A 19,510-nucleotide genomic window follows, 5' to 3' on the forward strand; every position below is an offset into this window, starting at 1 on the left:
AGAGAAGACAAGTATAGTTTTACTTTATTTAGATATTCAGTATCTAAGACGTCTGAAAAAAGGGCTCTCTAACCACACAACTGTCAAACTCTTATCAAAGAGCTATTTACAGTTGCATCTGCACATTTGAAATTTTTTTTAAAAAAAAAACAAAACACAGCAGTACATAAAAACAAATAGAAGTGTTTAATTTAGCCTGCTGATGAATGCAGTATACCCTAGAGTGCAGACACGCAGCTGACAAACTGACAAATAACACTTTGAATAACTCTCGACATGTCTGAGACAAAATAAACTTTGTGGAAGACAGTTCTGCACAATCATTATGGATTTATTTTAAAAAAATGTTTACTCTCAGCGTGCCACCTTTATCATATAAACGTCCTCGACGAGGGTGAGGACTAAAGGCCAGACAGCCACGTCCTTGTAATTTATCTCTTGTTGGTATGAGGGATCGCAAGGAAAGGCTCAGAAACCTTTAGTTTCCCCTCAAATAATCCAGACAAAGAATTAATGTGTTAGCTTAAAAAATATTTATAGCAATAATGCACAATAAAACGTGTTAAAAAGAAGCCTTTTACATCGTGTATATTCACAGAAGTAACAGCTGAGGGAAATGGACTTGTACATCTTCACAAAAAGTACAAGATTAGACTTCATAGCAGGTAATGACTGACTTGTGTATATTGTTACCAAGGTAACTTTCTGCCACCTACTGGATTAATATTTACCTGCCTTCCAATTTGGATGAAAAAGGTAATAATGTGTTTTTTATATATAGGCACCTTTCAAGACACTCAAGGACACCTTACAAGCAATTAAGTATCAAAATCATAATATGGATATAATAACAGTTGGAAAACACCATGGAATTAAAAGTCAATACATCATTAAATACTACTAGTGTCGTGTGTATTCACATCTTATATTTGTTCTGCCTCCAGCTTGTTCTGTTTCATTATAAAATCATTTAGGGATTTGAAACGAGTTCTTTTATTTGTTTTTGTTTTTCTAAACTCTTTTACTGTTTCACTCTTTCACAACTGGAGACTGGAAACCTAAAGGGTGGTGGTGTCCTAGCCTTGATTGTGTGTGACTCTCTTTCAGTTCAGCAACCAACCCACTGTGATGCACTAAGGCTCATAATGTGATGAGGTCCCCTCATTTTATTCCTCTACGTGTCCTGCAGACGGCATTGTGGCTCCACCTGAGCCAAGGACTCGGTTCACAAACCAGTCGTTGTGCTCGTTGCTGTTCCTCCAAACAAGACCGGGGTTCCTGAGATAGAGAAACCTCAAGTTGATTTTCTGGGAGAGGGAAGACAGGATGACTTTGGCAATCAGAGCAACACCACAGAGTAAGAGCTTAGACAAGGTCTGTGTGTCCTCAGAAGATTTAGGAAGAGTTAGTAAGGATGCTGGAAAAGGTTCTAACAGCATTCGTTGCAGTTATTACTGCCGCCAAGGAGGTTATACACCAAATAGAGCTCGAAAAGGTTTGAATGAATTTTGAGTGGGGTCATATTAATAACCCATTAAAATTTCACTTCCATCCACCAAGGTCTTTAAAATGGACAAAAAGCCTTATAAATTAGAAACTACGATTCTTATAAGTGTAATGTGTATTATCAGCATATAGAAAGTACCTTGTAAAGATGAAAATAAATAATAATAATAGATAATAAAATAAAAAATAAAAATGTGAGAAACTATGTTTTCTAAATATTCCCTATATGCCTATATTGACTACATATAAGCATATAGGGAATGATATATGGGAATTCTAAATATCGCTTTACTGGGGACGTCTGGCCTCTTCTTCAGAGTCAAATAAGGTCAAAGTTTCATAACTTTTATCTTTAAAACTGCACTTAAAATTCTACTGCCTTTGTATTGGTGACATTTAGGAAATGATGCTGCTATATGAGGACGCTAAATATCACACTATAGTCTGCACTGAAATATCATGTGATGCTTGACCTCTGACCTCATTACTTTTCTCATCTGCCTTTCTTTCAAGTTGACCTCAAAAAGATTTCTAGCTATTAAAAAAAGTATGATCAAGAGAAAGAGCATGAGCTGCCTAGTTATTTTGAAATATAATGTAGTATAATATTATCTACATTCATTTACAAATCACTACCTATTATCCATTACCTACTGATACATAATGTTTACAGTAAACATCTGTCGGGCTGCCCTTATCGGATGTTTACTGAGTTACAAATTCTTAGAACATGTTTAAAAGGAACAAAGAAAAATAAATTAATGCATACAAAATACAATACTTGTCTTAAAAGTAAATACTGCTTCATGTTTTGTTCTATAATGATGCTGCTCTCCTCTGTCTCAGGTACATGGTTAAAATCACTTCCTGCTTTTTTCTTCTATATTGTAAAAAGTGTCAATAATATGTAGCATGACGCTTCCTTCCTCTGTATTCATGGTTTATTTTCACCCTACCTTCCACGACTGAGCACTGCAATAAAGGTATTCTGTCGGCATCACATCCTCTAACAGCCTGGACAAAAGCCTTGTCTCATACGAATCAATCAAGTGCTTACCATTCATTCTTATTCATTGTTAAACAATATGTTTTACTCACTAATACTAAGCGCTCACCACTTTTTTGGCAATTATGCAAATTTGTCACCTATAAGATAAATACAGGAAATATTACACACTAGAGCCATAAACTGTATCATGGTATCTGCCAATGTGATAGGTGGATAATAGATAAATCTAATGTGGAATGACTGTTTCTCACCTTGAGACTTTCACAGCTATTAAATTATCAGATATTCACAGATTTGAAATGATTTTAAACAGGATGCAAGTGCAATGGAGCCCGTTGTGGGCCAGAAGTAACAAAACATAAATAGTTTCCATGGTAAATCCCATGTGGCTGTAAAAATAACATTATAACTCCTTTGGGAGTCATGGATTCTACAAAGATGTCCACAAAATATTTAGACTTTGGGGTGGTTTTGTAATAAGAAACTTAGATGATTATCAACTTATAGTTTAGATTAGGTCATACAAGCCCTCAAAAAACAAAAAAACAAATACGGCACTGGGTCATACATTCTCTTCAGGAGAAGACTTAGACTACTGCACATAGTTTAAGTCCCTTCTGGCCTATTTATAGTGTTGGCCCTCACAACAATGTCATCTGTAATTTGACTCCATCTGTTAAGTCAGAGCATGAATGTCAGTTGCCAGAAGCAGCGCAGTTCATTTTCACGCTGAGTCTCTCACAGAGAGCTTCATGGATTTTTGGGGGCAGCCAAGAGGGTCTGGGGCCTGTAACTTCTTAGGAGTCCCAGTCCTCAGCTCCTGGGACGTGGACGATGATGAGGGCGAGGTGGTCATCGGCCTCAAGCCTAAATCCTCTCCTCTCCCACGGAGAAAGAGCTCTGTGTCTGATGAGGACTCGGAGCCTGAGCCTCCCATGTGTGGCTCCAGGAGAGTTTCCTTCGCAGATGCCAAAGGCCTCAATTTGGTTCAAGTGAAGGAGTTCGACACGTGGGACGTGCCCAAACTGCCAGGATACGACACATCTGATGGGGAAGGCAATGATGAAGATGAATACATTCTTTCACCTCTTAATTTTTCCCTCCCGTTATTAACCGAGGAGCTACTGACCAAGGTCCAGAAGCAGAAAGTAGAGCTGGAAAAAATTGAGTTACTTCCAGGGACCACAATAGTAAAAGCGGTGGTGCGCGTCCTCAACATCTCCTTCACTAAGGCGATATATGTTCGAACAACTTTGGACTGCTGGTCCAGCCACTTTGACCTCCTGGCTGAGTACATCCCTGGTTCCAGCGATGGGCTGACGGACTGTTTCTCATTCACGCTCACTTTGTGGCCTCCATTTCGGGAAGAGGGGGCCAGAGTTGACTTTTGTCTGCGGTATGAAACACCTGTGGGGACGTTCTGGGCCAACAACGCCAACAAGAACTACGTGCTGTCATGTTTCCGCAGAACAAAGGAAAACGATCAGCCACAGAAGGAAAACGTGAACAAGAAAAGCTGCCTCAAGACAGCCAGGTGAGAATACAAAGTGATTTCATAAAACATTTTTAGGCACATTTTTTAGGTTTATTTAATTATAGGAATTGTGCATGGTCAGGGGAATGTCCATTATGCTTGTTATGGAAGATTGTAAAGGCCATTTCCTGCCTTGAATTAAATATCGACTATTCATTAAAAATGTCCTTTGCTAGTTAGTTTTGTAACTTAAGTTTTTTTGGTGATGACTATGTGAGGTCTATAATTTGAATAACTCATATAAATAGAAGAAATATGCTTCTTCTTCTTTTCTTTCTTTTTTTTTTTTTTTCATTATAACCAATCTAGACTTTGTGAAATGGACAACAGTCACAGTTAGAAAATACACAATTTCACATCTCACACATATAAATACTTACAAGTTTTTAACAATTTAACACTTTTTAATCAAAACAATTTGTGTATCTCAGCACTGTCACCTTACGTGGTTTGTTGATTGACGATAATCACCTGAAGCTACGTGAAAAAGAAAAGCAAATTAACCCTGACTGATCGCATTTTTAATTAATTAACTTATTACAGTTCGAACTCCAGCGTGGAAAACAGTTCAGGAAAGGAGTCGTCAACACAGGGAAATATTGCAGCAGGTGAAAATTTTCCTTTTCCCCACTGTGAAATGAAGAAATGACCTGAAATTGAAGAAAACTGCGTTGATAGCCCAGCAGGATCATAGATAAAATGTTTCTTGTCTCCAGATGTGGCCAACAGTGGACTAGAGGGTGACACTTTGAAATCTAAGAATGATCAGTCAGGAATGTCAGAGGAACATGGACAGAAATTACTGGTGAGTGGAAAAAAAATGTTGCCGATATGACTGATGACGCAACAGTTCCAGTTCTGTCCTGACATTGTAAATCCTCACATGCAAAATGTTGTAAAGCAGGGGTATCAAACATAAGTCCCAGGGGCCACAATCGGCCCAGCAAAGACTCCTATCCTTTTATTGTAATTCTGAACATTCGTTACAACCCAAAGAGTAGTGCTGACAGATTCTTTTCATTTTACAGCAACGTTTCTTTATCATGTAGAAAAAAATGAGATGTATTATTAATATTGTACCTTTTTTTTAATAATATCTCAGGGATTAAACATGTAGTTCACTGGTCAGGCCCACGAAACACTGAAGTGGGCCATAATGTAAGATGAGTTTGACATCCCTGCGTTAGGGTTAGGGTTAAGTTTTCTACATATATGATGTATTATTAGCAGTGTAAAGGCATTTAAAGGATCGGTATGACTGTGAGGTGCAGGAGGAGCAGAGAGCTTAACATGACCCTGGTGCACTTTTTCAGAGAGGGTCACATAACTGGAGTTGGGTACCACCAGTATAACATAATGTGCTGTGCACCTAAAAAAAATAAATAAGAAGTGATACTTGCAGTTTGTGCTTTCTCACAGTTTCAATTACATTTAGTCAGGCATGCTTTGTTTTTTTTTAATGTCTTCTTGTTGTGAGAAATGCAGCTTTAAATTTTACCTCACTTGGTTTTCTTTAAGGGGCATGTTGTTGAAATGAATCTATCTGTGTTGGTGGACAGATTGAGAGCGGAGTAAACGACAGCCAAAGGAGTCGCAGAAAGGCTGCACGGATGGCCCGGGTGAGGGACTACTTTGCTCAAAGAAACGGCGACGCCAACAACGCAGATAGAGACGAATCACCTCCAGGGGTACCACAGGCAGCTCGAGAAGAAACCCCAAAGGAAAGCCATACAGATGTGCAACTGTTTGCTGAGAGCAACCGCAAACCAGAAGGTTCCCAAGCAAAGTGCAGCAAACCCCTCCTCAGTGTTTCACATGTTTTGTCACCAGCACTTGACCGAACGTCTGAGAACGAGCCAGAGAAATCTGAGAGCATTGCTTTGGCTGCCTCAGTCACATTAGCAGAAGGTGAGAGTGCCACGGACATCCAAGATGACCTGTTTGATAATTTTGCTCAAGCAGAACAGCAACATACCAAATCTCAGGACAGTAGTCAGGAGGCAGACATGGGTCATGAATACATTAGCAGAACAGCAGTGAGAAATGAAAGCCTTGTTGGCCAGACCAGCAGCTTCACATTTGGCACTGTGGTGGCTCCGCTGTATCACCAGGTGTTTGGCAGAGTGGGAAGTGAAAGTCAGAGAGGAGCTGGCTGGGAAAATCCTGCACGGGCTACACTGAATATTGGAGGCTTACATCCTCACACTGGCATGAGACAGATTAGTTGCACTGTTTCAACAGATATTAAAAGTAACAATAGTAAAGCACTTCGAAATGTGATTAATAACCAGAAATCAAATCAGGAATGCACAGACATAGCACCATGCAATAATCGTGTTGAAGAAGAAGAAGAAGAAGAAGAAGAAGAAGAAGAAGAAGAAGAAGAAGAAGAAGAAGAAGAAGAAGAAGAAGCAAGTTTAAGTCTGACATTAAATGCAGAGACTCTGCAGGTTCTGGCTGGGACTGAAAATACAGACCGGAGATGCACAAGCACACTTAAGGGTTCACAAACTTGTTTAGAAGACACATTAAGCTGTCCTGAGACTGTAAACATTTTATCGCAAGCAGATTTGTTGAATCCACAAATACCGGCTGAGAGTTTACATCCCTGGGGAGAAGCACAGGAAGATAGTGTAACACATGACCCCCAAGGCCAAATTACAGCAGAAACAACACAGTGTCCACTCCCAGAGAATCCATGTACACATGATAAAACTAATCTGGATGAAACGCACGCAAAAAGCGATACACATGAAGTCAGGACCAGTCCGCAAACATCATTTGTAAAACTTGAAAGCTCTGGGGACCTGCTGGGACATGTTAATGAAGAACCTGACCAACAGAGCGCCGACTTAGAAGAAAAACGCCATGAATGTGAGTTAATCAAAGCTCTGTGTCCTGGTAACGCATCTTTTAGTGAGGTTAAACCATGTGAAGACTTGCATAAGTTGAATTTGCACCACAATGACAATTCAGTTACAAAAGCAACTGTTCCTGACTGCAAACTTGTGGAGAAATCAGATTTCACAACACCCGAGACACTTCTGGAAGCTCGAGGAGAAACTAACAACATGGGAGAAGGCAGTAAAATGACACACGGCTCACTCAAAGATGAATCAAAATCCTCTGGTGAAACTGAGGTAACAGGGGAGTTGGCTGAATGCGTGACTACAGAGACACAGGAAAAAACAGAGCATTGCAAAATCAAAGCTAAGGAGGAGGCTCTCTGTTTAGGAGAAATCACTGAAGTGAAGGACTGGGAAATGATGGTTAAAGAAGAAGAAAACAACATTTTAATACACGAAGAAGAAAGGGAGATAGTATATTTAAATCCGGGCGTCTGTGAAGTAAGAGAAAAAGAAATTGAAAATGAGGAATTTGTCAAGGGGAGGGCAGTGACAGGAGTAGAAGAGGACAGCGAAACAATCGGAGAGGCTGTCTCTGGAGAAGATGGTGCCAGTACTGAGGTAGAATGTGCTCAAGTCATAAAGATGAACAAAACAGGTGGAAGGGAAGAATTAACTGAGGAGAACCAAGTACAAGAAACAGAGGGACCAGTAGAGACAGAGCTGCACACAAAAAAACACTTTGCAGGAAAAGAGGTCAGTATTGAATGGGCACACATCCAAGAAAACGAGGAGATAAAGGGAGATGGGAAAATAAACTTGAATAAGGAAGGTGAAGGCGGAGCAGAGTGGGAGAAAGAACCAAAGGAGGGAAACGGAGAGGAGCTGGATCCACGTTACGAATTCCTAAATTACAGAGCAGTAGAGGCGGAGCTTGTAGAATCACATTCACGTGTGGCGAAACAGGAACAAAAAGATCCAGAACTGTGTTTGGAAGAGAAGTTAGAAATTACAGGAAGCAAGGATGGAGAGGTTTTATCTGCTCTGGTGCACAGTGGGCTGAAGGATGGCGACGAGAGCGTACCAGTGAAAGAAAGTATAGGAGAAGAGCAAAGTGCACACATTCAAACTGAAAAACAATGTCTTCACACCACAAAAGCTCAGTCAGAAGATGGAAATGGTTGTGCCGCTGCAGAGGGGGGCGCTTTAACGGATGAACCTGAAAGTGATCAAACAAGCCAGGACAGCGCTTCAGCAGAGTCAGACTCGGGCGATGAGGTGGAGCTGTACATGCACTGCCTGAGGGCCGTCGGCACAGGAGGATGGTCCCACGAAGACAAGAGCACTGTGAGCAAAAGGCCCCGTCTAAGCAGAACCAAACTGCTGTCTGCCACTATGCCGCCCATCACTGAATATCACGATGAAGAACAACACCTCAGTTGCCTTCAGGAGAAGCTTGAAGACAGCAATGCCGCTGTTTCCCCTGCAGAGGAGCGCATGGGTCAGAGTGTTTTGTCCTGGACAGACACGTTTTCCTGTAGCAATATTGCAAAATCACTGCTATATGCAACCCTGCTGGTGGTGTTTTTAGTTGTGGCATACCATTATGACTTTTTTGCCTGTTTGGGCCTCTACTTGATATCTCTGGTTTGGCTCTGCTGCCGAGAAGAGAAGTAACCAGTTAAAAATGACAACACAATGGGCTGAATTAAAATGTAATAATAATAATTTAAAAAAACAATATGTTTGATTTTAAAGGTTTTCAGAGTGTACATGGTACTGATGTGATACCCAATTCTTCTTCCAGTGATGACTAATGCATGATTTAGACTGATTTTTGCAGGAGATCTATGCTGTTACTTATACTGTAAACTCCTTTAACCCTGCACCATAACCTTCCGCGCAACCTGCTGCAAGCCCACCGAAATGTAACTACATGTCGGGGTGTCGCAGCATCGACTCGAACAGCGTGGATGGATGTGGCGTAGGGGGAAAAGGGGCTTCCGGTTACATCGTGAGTTAGGAAGTAGATTTCCAGCAGAAGTCCAAATTAAGCTCAAGAAGACACAGTTAGGCAGATATCACACACGTTTGCTGTCATAAGTCATTATTCTCAATGCTTCACTGTACATAAAACCTACATTACAATGGTTACATTGATCAGTTCTGCAGCTTTTTCAAGGTGAAATACACTACTCACTGAAGCTAATGAGAATATTTAATTTTAATTTTTCGATCATGCTTTAAAAAAATGAAATATTTTTCTGTTATACTACATTTATTTTTTAGTGTAGATGTCATGCGCATGTTTTTTGTTTTTAGGTGTAGCCTTAAAATCAGTATCCATGTGCAGGTTCATCCAGGTCAGGGTAGTCTTGAGAGACTAAGGAAAGGAAGGAAATTGGATTTCTTTGGGTTTGTGATGATGTTTTTCTAATCATCCAAGAGGCTTCTTCGGTTCTAAAAAATGGTAGAGGGTCCAAGTATTTAGACTCTGGTAAAAGGTATGAGTCATTACTGTTACCAGGGATTAAGGGCTGAAACCATTATGAGACCTTTCCCCAATCCATCATGTGACCGACTGAGGTCACCTGAGGTGAGGTAAATGGTTCTTAAATGGTGCTTTTCTGCTCAAGCTGTCAAAACACCGTATGCCACACCCATTCACACACACACATGATACTGAGTTACATCACTTTTTTCCTGCATCTAAGTGCTTTTTAACTAACATTTACAGTCCAGTGAACGCACCGGGAGCAACTCAGCGTTTAGTATCTTCTTTGGCCAGGTCACACTCACCCCAATGATTTGAGTGGGGTCATTGAAGTTCCTGGGATGAATGAATAAACCCAGATAGAAATCAAGTCACTTGGACCCATAACTTTTGTTTTCAACTTTGACTTTTAGCTGTGCAAGCTGAACACAGCTGCTGTATGACTTCAGGGAAAAAAGGATTAGCGTTCCCTTTTAAAAAGAAACACCATAACATTTATAAGCCGGACACACAAAAGGTATAAACAGGGGCTTCTTTTTGATTTGAAGTGTTTCTAAATAAAGACAGGATGGTTCCGAGGTATCATGTGAAACACGTTGTAATGCTGTCTTTTGTCTGGAAGCTCACTGACTTTGTTTAGTTTGCAGCCATGAAACTACCCAGTTAGTTGACCTAAAAAGGTGTTTCTCTCAGAAGTAAACCCTTTAGAGCAATAGCAATGCAGTTTTATTAGCATGGCTGACATGTTGACTAAACCCTATACCTCTTGGATTGTTTAATAACTTTTACAAAGTGAAAGATAGTCAGGCAACTGTCGTCTTTGTCAGACTAACAGGTGCCTATCTGACCTCTTTTTAGGTGTTTTTACTTGGATACAATGATAAATCAAATGTGCCGTGAGAATGGGGATAATGCATTTTTAAAAGTTCATTTCATTAGAAATACTAGCATTAAAAATTATATATATATATATATATATATATATTTCTATTGTGTATTGTGTGAGCCACACTTTATGAAGCATAGAATTGCTTTAGAAGCAAAGGGAAATCAAATTGATACAATAAAAATCATTTAAACCGAGATGAGACGCAATTTAATAAATTGTAACTCATAGGGCCATTTTTTCCTCCACCAAAATATTAGTACATGTCTCGGGTTCCACAATACATCTAATAAGCATATCTCCAGCTAAATAAACAGTGCCTTAGCCACCATGTGATGTGTGATATTTTGGGAGAGAGAAATACTTCACTGTCAGAGGGTTTAAGAATTTATAACTACAACAAAAGTTTAAATAAAGCTACAGTTGTCCTCACTTCATATGAAATCTGTGTTTAAACTGAAAATAAATAGACACCCTCTCCAGACACTTCATAAAGTACACTGTACTAAAATCAGGTTGGACTCCCCTTATCCCTTCAGAGCTGCCTCAATTCACAGATTCAACAAGGTGCTGGAAACACTGCTCAGATAGTTTGGTCCCTATTAACATAGCTTCACACAGTTAGTGTGGATTTGTTGGCTGCATATCTATGATGTGAATATTCTGTTGCACGCTCTATTGGACATAGATCTGGTAACTGTGGACGCCATCTGAGGTCAGTGAACTCACTGTCATGTTCAAGAAGCTGGTTTATAATTATTTGAGCTTTGAGCTCTATTATCCTGCTGGAAGCGTCCACTGGAAAATAGGAATACTGTGGTCATAAAGGGACGGACATGATCAGCCACACACAACAGGAAGGCATCTAAAATTTTATTCATGTTGTAGTATGTAGTCCCTGTGATAAAACTGTAGATTTCTAATATTTGTTATTACCTCGAGTCCATGTGGACATGGTTCTGCTGAACACAGATGTAATAAGTCCACTACCAATGCGGATTTAGTGACTATTTTATTTTCATTGGGGTTACACAGTGTCCACCGTAAGGCATTACCTCATATTCTGAAATGACTGAACATGCAGTTAATAATAGATGTTGTCCTGCAAACAGCATTGACATATATGGTATTTAACTTTTTCCCCTGTTGTTCAGACAGTGTCAGTTTGTTTTCATTAGCCAGAGTCAAATTACCATCTCAGACTATAATGCTCTCCATCAGGATTTTCCAAGCCAATTTCCAGAAACAATAACCATGGATTGGCATCACTTGTGGGTTTTCAAATTCTTAGCCTATTTTAGAAAACATTGCATCATCTTTTCAAAGGTTTAATATCTGTACAGCTTTAGAAATGATCCTTCTTACACTATCCCATTTAACAGGACAGAACATCCTCTCCAGTCACCCTGTCTTAAATCATGATGGGGGTTGGAGGCGGGGGACTAGATCCTATATATGGGTCTGTTATAATATAAAAATCGTTTGGCTTCATGCAAAGAAGGGAAATGATATATAAGGATGGCACGTTGAACTATGTTCACAGTGAGATATTTCTGGAAGTGCTCCTGAGCTTGTGCAGTGATTTACATGACAGTGCTGCCATAGGGCATCCAGTTTTGATTTTCAGCCTCTTCCCTTGCACACAGAGATTTCTCCAGAGTCTCATCACCTGTTGGTGATACTGTATATTGTGATAATGATGACGTTGATGTCATTTTGCATAATATACAGTGTCCCAACTTTTTCAGAACAAGGTTTGTATACATAATGCTAGCAAATTTATTTTACAGGAAGGGCTTCCAGTAGTTTCTTCAACACATGTCCAATATTTTAATTGGAGAACTAATAAAAGAAAGCAAACAACGACAAAAACACACAAAAAGTTATTCAGTTCAGTGGGATATTGTCTAAGAACATACATTTTTTGTAATATACTATCTTTGAATAGTTTTAGGGGTTAAACGAATAAATCAGTTGGCTAAAAAACAAAGTTTAGTTTTCTTTTGTAGATAAAAACTTTTGCAAAACACAAAACAACACTGTCTGATGTGTTGTTTACGATTTTTCAGCAATTTACAGATTTCCAAATGCACCTGAACGCTTCGCAGCACGCACGCCAGCTCAAGAATGCTTCCACGCCTGTGATTGGACGACGCGCTGTCAGTTTATGACGCGTGTATGCTCCAGGTAGCCAATCGGCTTCCCTGTTGTTGGCTCGTGCGCCGGTTCGCCGGTCGGGTTGCAGCCTGGAAAAGGGGAAACGACTGGCGGAGGGTAACATCGGTGGTGCGGTGCTATGGACCCCAGGGACAATGTCGAGACCGGGGAGACGGAAAACCAGTCGGAGCTATTCTACGTGCCAATTCCAAGTGAAGCACCGTGCAAGAAGGAGCAGGAGAAACTGTCGGGAGTCGTCAAAAACGTCCACAGAAAACTGCGTAGGAAATACAGGGAGGGTAAGCAGCCTCAGTGGGCCCCTCTGTTTCTCTGTGGCCCTGCAGCCTATGGGCTGATACTGTTAGTTATCTCACAAATGTTGAAGTAACGTTAAAAAGTTAGCGGTTAATCCGGTAATCACGGATTTGTAAGTTTTTTTTTTTAATTTTTTACTTCTGATTAGCTGTTGTGGTGGCAGACTCCAGTCGACAGCAGCGGGTTGCACCAAGCAAGCGAGGCCTTGATTAAAGCTCCTTAGAAATAAATTGTGGCAGCTTACACAAGGCTCTTCTGCAAACAACATCTTATCTCTCGCTCTCAAACCTAGTCAACACACATGTGACATTTGACTGGTGAAAGAAAAAGAGTAACTTCCGATTGGCTCCCGGTTGTCAATAAAAGATAACTCTGTAGACTGAGCAAACAGTTGCCGCAACTTATACAACCTAATTAGTGTTGTTTCTGAGATTTGCTACCGTTCAGAGCCAGACAGCGAAAATAATTTAATTAAAAGGCACATTGGGATAGGCCAGAACCCCCCCCCCCCCCCCTTTCTAGTGGAGGTTTAACTGTGTCTTGAAGGATAAAAGAGCCAAAGGAGATCTTCAACTGTGGAGCTGAGATTGGGGAAAAGAACCTCGTCTTACTTTTTGCCAGGAGAAAAACCACAAAGACGACACAGCAGGTTAAATCCTGTCTGTGGCTGTTGCTTCCTGCTGTTTCTTTGCACACACGTCATGTAAAGAAGGAAGTTTGTGCAAGTTTGTGGAAGGTGAATCATTCACTTTCTTTAAATTATTGGGGCCACTACATATGAGAGACAAGCATGAGTCTTCTCCTTTTTTATTTTTTGATAAATATTCTCATTTTGGTCACAAGGGAAAACACTGTCTCTTTGTTTACCACTCTAATGAGTTTTATTTCAGGCAATTTGCAATTTGGGGATGATTAAAGAAGCAACAAAGTGTCTGTTTAATAGCAGATTACTGTGATTTCTTTGATTTGTTAATTTGGTGGGTATTAATGTCTCTTTGTTTGGCAAGCCTTGAAACAACATACAAATAAAATGACCAAATCATTATTGGCCCTTTTTATGCAAAACACAATGCAACCACATGCTCTGATGTTTGTGTTCAAGTAGATGAAATGGGAGGAGGTAATGGATCTTTTAGTTGCAATCACTGTATCAGTTCATAAGCATCCAACCATCTGTCTTGCTTCAATTTAAAAAAAAAAAAAAAAAAAAAGGAAGTTTGGAAAACCCCGATCTCAGCTCATCAGCATGCATACGTAGCATCTGTTGTCTTATTTTACAGCCCAATCAGTGCAGTTAACTCCATATTTGAGTTAGCAGTTGAAAGATATATTGATGAAAGATGTATTTTTTAACGTCCTCTGAATTTTAAATTTAACTACAAATCCTACAGAAGCTAGGATTTGTTCTGGTGATGACGTTGTGCTGTGCATAGTGAGGGAATCCATGTGGGAGGAGTGCACAAGAGGTAAATTTAAAATATCTAGAGGAAATAAATCTTTGGATGAGTCAATGGCCAGGACACAACGGTTTGCAAGATTTCTTTATATTTTCTTCTTCCAGTATAAACTAAGAATATGAATTAATCTCCTGCTTGAATGCATGGCTAGTTTGTTTCATTTGAACGGCTCTGAATCAAAATTATACAGTTGGCCATTTCACTGCTCAGAAATATGAAAGAAATCCTGGAAAGTTTTTTTTTTTTTTTTTTTTTTTTTTGAATAGTTAAAATAGTGTCGTAGTAAAATGCAGGCATATTAAAATGTCAAGTCTTGGTGTTATTTGTGTATGCGCTGCCCTACTTTACCACCATAAAACACTGCATAACCCTGGTAGTGTATTTAAAATGAGCTTGGATTAATTTGTGGTTTGAATAAGACCTCAGCACTGGAGAGAGTAGCTGCTTGTTTTGGAGCCTAGAAGAGCATAAAGAAGTCATCCTGCGAGCAGATCTCATGATTGGTTAATAAGCGAAGCATGATCTGGTAGGCTTGGCATGGAATCACAGTGGTCATGTTTTGAAAGCACTGCTGTTTACCACCAACTCCTATATAGTTTTCTTTTCTCCCTTCTGGTCATGGGATTTTTCCCTTGTTGGCATGTTTGCTTGTGCTACTGGCTGTCAACGTCTGAGCAGCTGCAAATGGAAAATTTTGTGGACATAACTTTTATTGTGAAATGACTGTTTTGAGGGTGGGTTTGTTTTGTTTTATTTATTTATTATTTTTAGATGCACAATTCTGCTTCTGTGCAAGCAAAAACAAGTGAGACATAGGCAATATTGAAGTACCAGCAGTGACCTGAGATTTTTCAGCCGTTTTTTTCCCCCCCCTTTTTTCCAAGATCCGGTTTTGGTGATTTAGTGGATAACCAAAACTTGCAAGTAGGTTGTGAATGTTTTTCTGTCGTCATACAAGAGTAAGACTTGAAGTACTTGAAGCTGTTTTTTGCCATGTTTTGGATATTGCTGACCTTATTTTTAAGGGGGGTTTGATTTTCTCACTTAGTGGGCGACTTTGACAAGATCTGGCGTGAGCACTGCGAGGATGAGCAGACACTGAGTGAGTACGCCCTCGCCATGAAGAATCTTGCTGACAACCATTGGATCAAAAAGTGTGAAGGAGAGGGCCGGATTGAATGGTGTCGCAGGTATGAACGCCCCCAAAGGTCTTTGGGCATCTTTTAGGTTTTATAGAGCCTGGTGAAATCGGACTAATCTGAGCCTGTAAAATGAGCTTCTGTAAACGCAGTGTTTTGATGCCACTTCCACAGCGTCTGTCAAGAGTACTTTTTGGATGGTGGAATGAAAAGAGTGTTAGAGAAGGATCAGAAAAGTGCCACGCTTGCTATGGGTGTGGGTACAGCATCTACGAGTGCCCAGCCGTACAGCACCATCCCCAGGTAAGATGAAGTAAGAGTGTTATCTGTCATGAGTATGACAGATAACACTCTATATCATATATATCATAAAGTCTTTGTCCAAAAAACAAGAAAAATGAATTGCTACGACCTGCCCTCACTCTATAGTAATAATAATGTGCAATAAACATACACTGATTCTTCTTTTTATTACTTAAGTTACCGTGTTGTGTCGTGTTGTACGTAGTGCCGATGTGGGACAGTTTTCCAATTTCATTGTACTATTGTACTATGTATGACTGTGCAATTACAAAGAGTTATCTATAGTGTGTGTAATGCATATGATTTTGTGTATTATACTCATCAGGCATTGCATGTTGTTGTTTGTGCTACAGTTCGATTTCTCAGCTGGGGAAAATGCGCCTTCTTGATGTGGGAAGCTGCTTTAACCCTTTCTTGAAGTTTGACGAGTTCCTCACAGTCGGTATTGACATAGTGCCTGCGGTTGAGGTACGAGTGCATATTAATTCTGTTTTACATTTTAATTGACTATGTGCTTTTATACCATTTGTTTATTCACATGAAATGGATACAGTTTCCCACTTGGGTGTTTGCGTTATAGAGCAAAAACAACACCAGAAATGAGTCATGTCCTTTGCCAGTGCTGTGGTTAGACTATGTGAAGAAAATCAGCAGAACACAGAAAAAGTGACGCCCAACAGCTGCAAGTCATGAAAACAAACGAGCTGTGTAGAAATGTTTGCTGGCATAGATCAAGTTTGAACCCTGATTTCTGTTAAATTTGTGCTTTTTCAGAGTGTGTACAAGTGTGACTTCCTCAACCTCCAGCTTCAGCAGCCGCTCCAGCTGGCGGGTGATGCAGTCGAGGCTTTCCTCCGCCAGCTCCATAACCCCATCGATGCTCTGCCCGCTCAGCTTTTCCACGTGGTGGTCTTCTCCCTGCTTTTGTCCTACTTCCCCTCGCCATACCAGCGCTGGATCTGCTGCAAGAAGGCCCATGAGCTGCTGGAGCTGCATGGCCTGCTGCTCATCATCACGCCTGACTCTTCTCACCAAAACCGCCACGCCCTCATGATGCGCAGCTGGCGGGTCGCGGTAGAGTCGCTGGGCTTCAAGCGCTACAAATATGTCAAGTATTCTCACATGCATCTCATCGCCTTCCGAAAGGTGTCTCTGGCCACCACCAGTGACCTGGTGTCACACAACTACCCTGAGATGCTTTACATCCCTCAGGACTTTAATTCCAATGAGGAGGAAGATTGTGAAGACATCACAATGCAGGCGCGTTCCGAGTTTGAGGATGACCAGCTAGCTTGGGGCTTCACGGAGCTACCAGACACACCCTATGATTCCGATTCTGGGGAGAGCCAGAGCAGCTCCGTCCCCGGCTTTCATGAGTTAGAGGATCCCATCTTGCTCCAGAGCTAGGCTAAACCAGCAACCCTCCCGCCCTTTTCTCCACCTAAAGCCCCTTTCAGACATGGAAAGCATAACATCGCTGGCTTCAAAAGTCTGTAAAAGCGATGGAATTATATTTAGTTAATATTCCTAATGCTTTAAATCAAATATACCCCTGACAGTGAGAGAGAAGGCTACAGTACAAGCATGAGGTTTGACACACAGTATTATCAGTGTCAGCTTTTAGAAGTGTAACCACGCTTTTGAAAGTTTAATGCATCCTCTGGTCAGCTGAGCAGCTCACAATGAAGCACGGGACACATGCAGACTTGTGCCGTGCCCGCGCTAATGTTTCAAGGCTTGACCTAGAAAGATTGGCATTGCCGAAGAGCGACCAGGATGCTGATTGAGATGTGAAGCCGACACATTTCGATGCTGCCAGGTTACCGTAAATGGAGAGTGTGTCTGAAAAGGGCTTAATTGTCGTCTCCCCTCCAACTGCTGCGCTGCCAAATTTAACCAGCTGCATTCTTACCCCACTTCTACTCCTTCTCAAAACAATGCAGTTTGCACAGTGTGAAAGAAAAGTTTACAGATTATTTTCTCATATCCACACTCCTTTCAGAGTGTGCGCGCGCGCGCACGCACACACACACACACACACACACACACACACACACACACACACAAAAGATGGATATATTTTGATAAATAGTTAGGTTTTTTAAGAGTTGGAAATCGAATACCCGCAAGATCTCTGAACTCCCCGCTCCTCTTAATATCAAAAGTCAGCTTGTCTACATTCTGTACTCAGTCTCTGTTTGAAATAAGCTAGAGTCGCAGGCTGCTCTGTACAAAAAAGCCAAATACAGCAAACCTAAGCAGCGCGACGGGGGTTTGATTGCACTGGTGAGACAGAGATGGAATAAGTAGACGGGCGTGTTTGCTTCTGGCACATACAGCTCAACTTCCTGAAAATTTTTTTTTTTTTTTTTTTTTTGATGTTCATTTTAGTTTTCCAAGACATAAAAAAATAGTTTGGAAATAGATATCCATAGTCAAACAGTCAAACATTGGTGTTGTAAATTGTGGCAATGCCTTGGTAACTTGGCATTCTATGAATGATTTTGTGTATCTTTTACCAAAAAAAACAACAAAAAAATGGTATTTGTAGCATTTGAAACATTTTCAGAACCATACAGTAGTATTAGTAGGTTTACTAATGTGAAACGTTAAGTGTTTACTTATTGTGTTTAAAAAGGTACAAGTGCATAGTAGGTACAAGGTTTTTGTCTTGCTCTTCTCTTAAAGACTGACTTCATTCTGAATGATCTTTTTCCTGCTGTTGCATTTAATCTTTTTTTTTTTTTTTGTCTTAAGCAGCAGATTGGTACAACACTGCATGTCAGTGACTTTACACCAGTTTCCTTTGACACAGTTTTACAACTTTGATGTGAAAATACAGCACTCCACAAAAGCAGATGCAGAGTTCCTTAGAAAAATCACAGAGAGAAATTTACACTCACTTTTGTAAAAAAGGTGAAATATTGTAAAATTTAGAAAGCGAGGTCGGATCTGAAAATGCTGTATGCTGCAGGGAGGTTTTAGCTAAGACACTACCAGGTGAAATGTTATTGTGTGTTCCTGCTGGTTCCTGAATAGACTAAATGTGTGGGTGTGGCTTAGACTGTGTGACTGAAGAAGTGAATTTCTAGTGTGTGGAATTTCTTTTGGTTGGTTTTTTGTTTTTGTCAGTGGCACTTTATCATTGATCCCAAAGGGTGTCACAAAATGTTGTTTCTTTTCACAATTTTACAACCAATGTGATAGGCCCACAAAACGATACCAATAATAACTATAAGGTGCCTTCTGTGTTTTTGTTTTGTCCATCATATTAGTGGATATGTGTTTATGTAATGCAGTGTGCTTTTGCCATTTCCATATCATTTTCTGGTTAATGCATATCTCTGCTGTTTTGTTTTTTCTTCCTGATTTTTAACAGGAGAAAAAAAATTCACAGTACATATTCAGACTTTAAAGGGGCGTGTTTTGTGATTTTTGTCTTCCAGTGTTTCTTTTGGCCTATTTGCATGATATGGATCATCTTCATTATCAGCATTTTCAACAGTGCAGAACAATGTGTCCTTACAGTACCATTGTATTTCTCTTTTATAAATGAATGTAAATATAAGGTGGCGGTGTGTGTTCCTTCTTTTGTGCTAAGATTTTTATATTTAAAAAAAAAAAAAAATCAGTTGTTTACAACTTAGAACGTCCACGGCTCTCTTTTACAACTTGGTCAGAAGTTCTTCATCTTCCTCTGATAGTACTATACAGAAATAGTAGTTGTTGTTTGCTTTTTTTTTGTTTTTAAAAAAAAAAAACCATTCAAACCCCATGGCCGCAGAGTTTTTAATTAATAATATTAAAAAAGGAGTGTTAGTATTTTTGTAAGGAAGGGATGTCATATTTATTTTACATTGTGGG

At 40.1% G+C, this 19,510-nt stretch overlaps 2 protein-coding genes across 2 annotated transcripts; both read left to right on the forward strand.

The window, feature by feature from the left end:
- The first annotated feature begins 3,237 nt into the window (after nt 1-3,237).
- Nucleotides 3,238-11,599, forward strand: ppp1r3ab (protein phosphatase 1, regulatory subunit 3Ab). The gene is made up of 4 exons (XM_085282791.1): nt 3,238-4,049; nt 4,593-4,657; nt 4,766-4,854; nt 5,609-11,599. The coding sequence occupies exons 1-4, from the start codon at nt 3,268-3,270 to the stop codon at nt 8,570-8,572; spliced, it is 3,900 nt and encodes a 1,299-aa protein (XP_085138917.1). The 5' UTR covers nt 3,238-3,267; the 3' UTR covers nt 8,573-11,599.
- Nucleotides 11,600-12,472: 873 nt separating this feature from the next.
- samtor (S-adenosylmethionine sensor upstream of mTORC1) lies at nt 12,473-19,214 on the forward strand. Its single transcript, XM_085282798.1, has 5 exons — nt 12,473-12,731; nt 15,253-15,394; nt 15,518-15,646; nt 16,000-16,114; nt 16,421-19,214. Exons 1-5 carry the CDS (start codon nt 12,572-12,574, stop codon nt 17,051-17,053), a joined length of 1,179 nt encoding a protein of 392 aa, XP_085138924.1. The 5' UTR covers nt 12,473-12,571; the 3' UTR covers nt 17,054-19,214.
- Nucleotides 19,215-19,510: the final 296 nt, after the last annotated feature.

The sequence above is a fragment of the Mchenga conophoros genome, linkage group LG7 (genome assembly GCF_057382185.1).
Source record: "Mchenga conophoros isolate Kocher_MC1m ecotype Shallow Benthic linkage group LG7, M_conophoros_male_GT1.1, whole genome shotgun sequence".
Lineage (NCBI taxonomy): Eukaryota > Metazoa > Chordata > Actinopteri > Cichliformes > Cichlidae > Mchenga > Mchenga conophoros.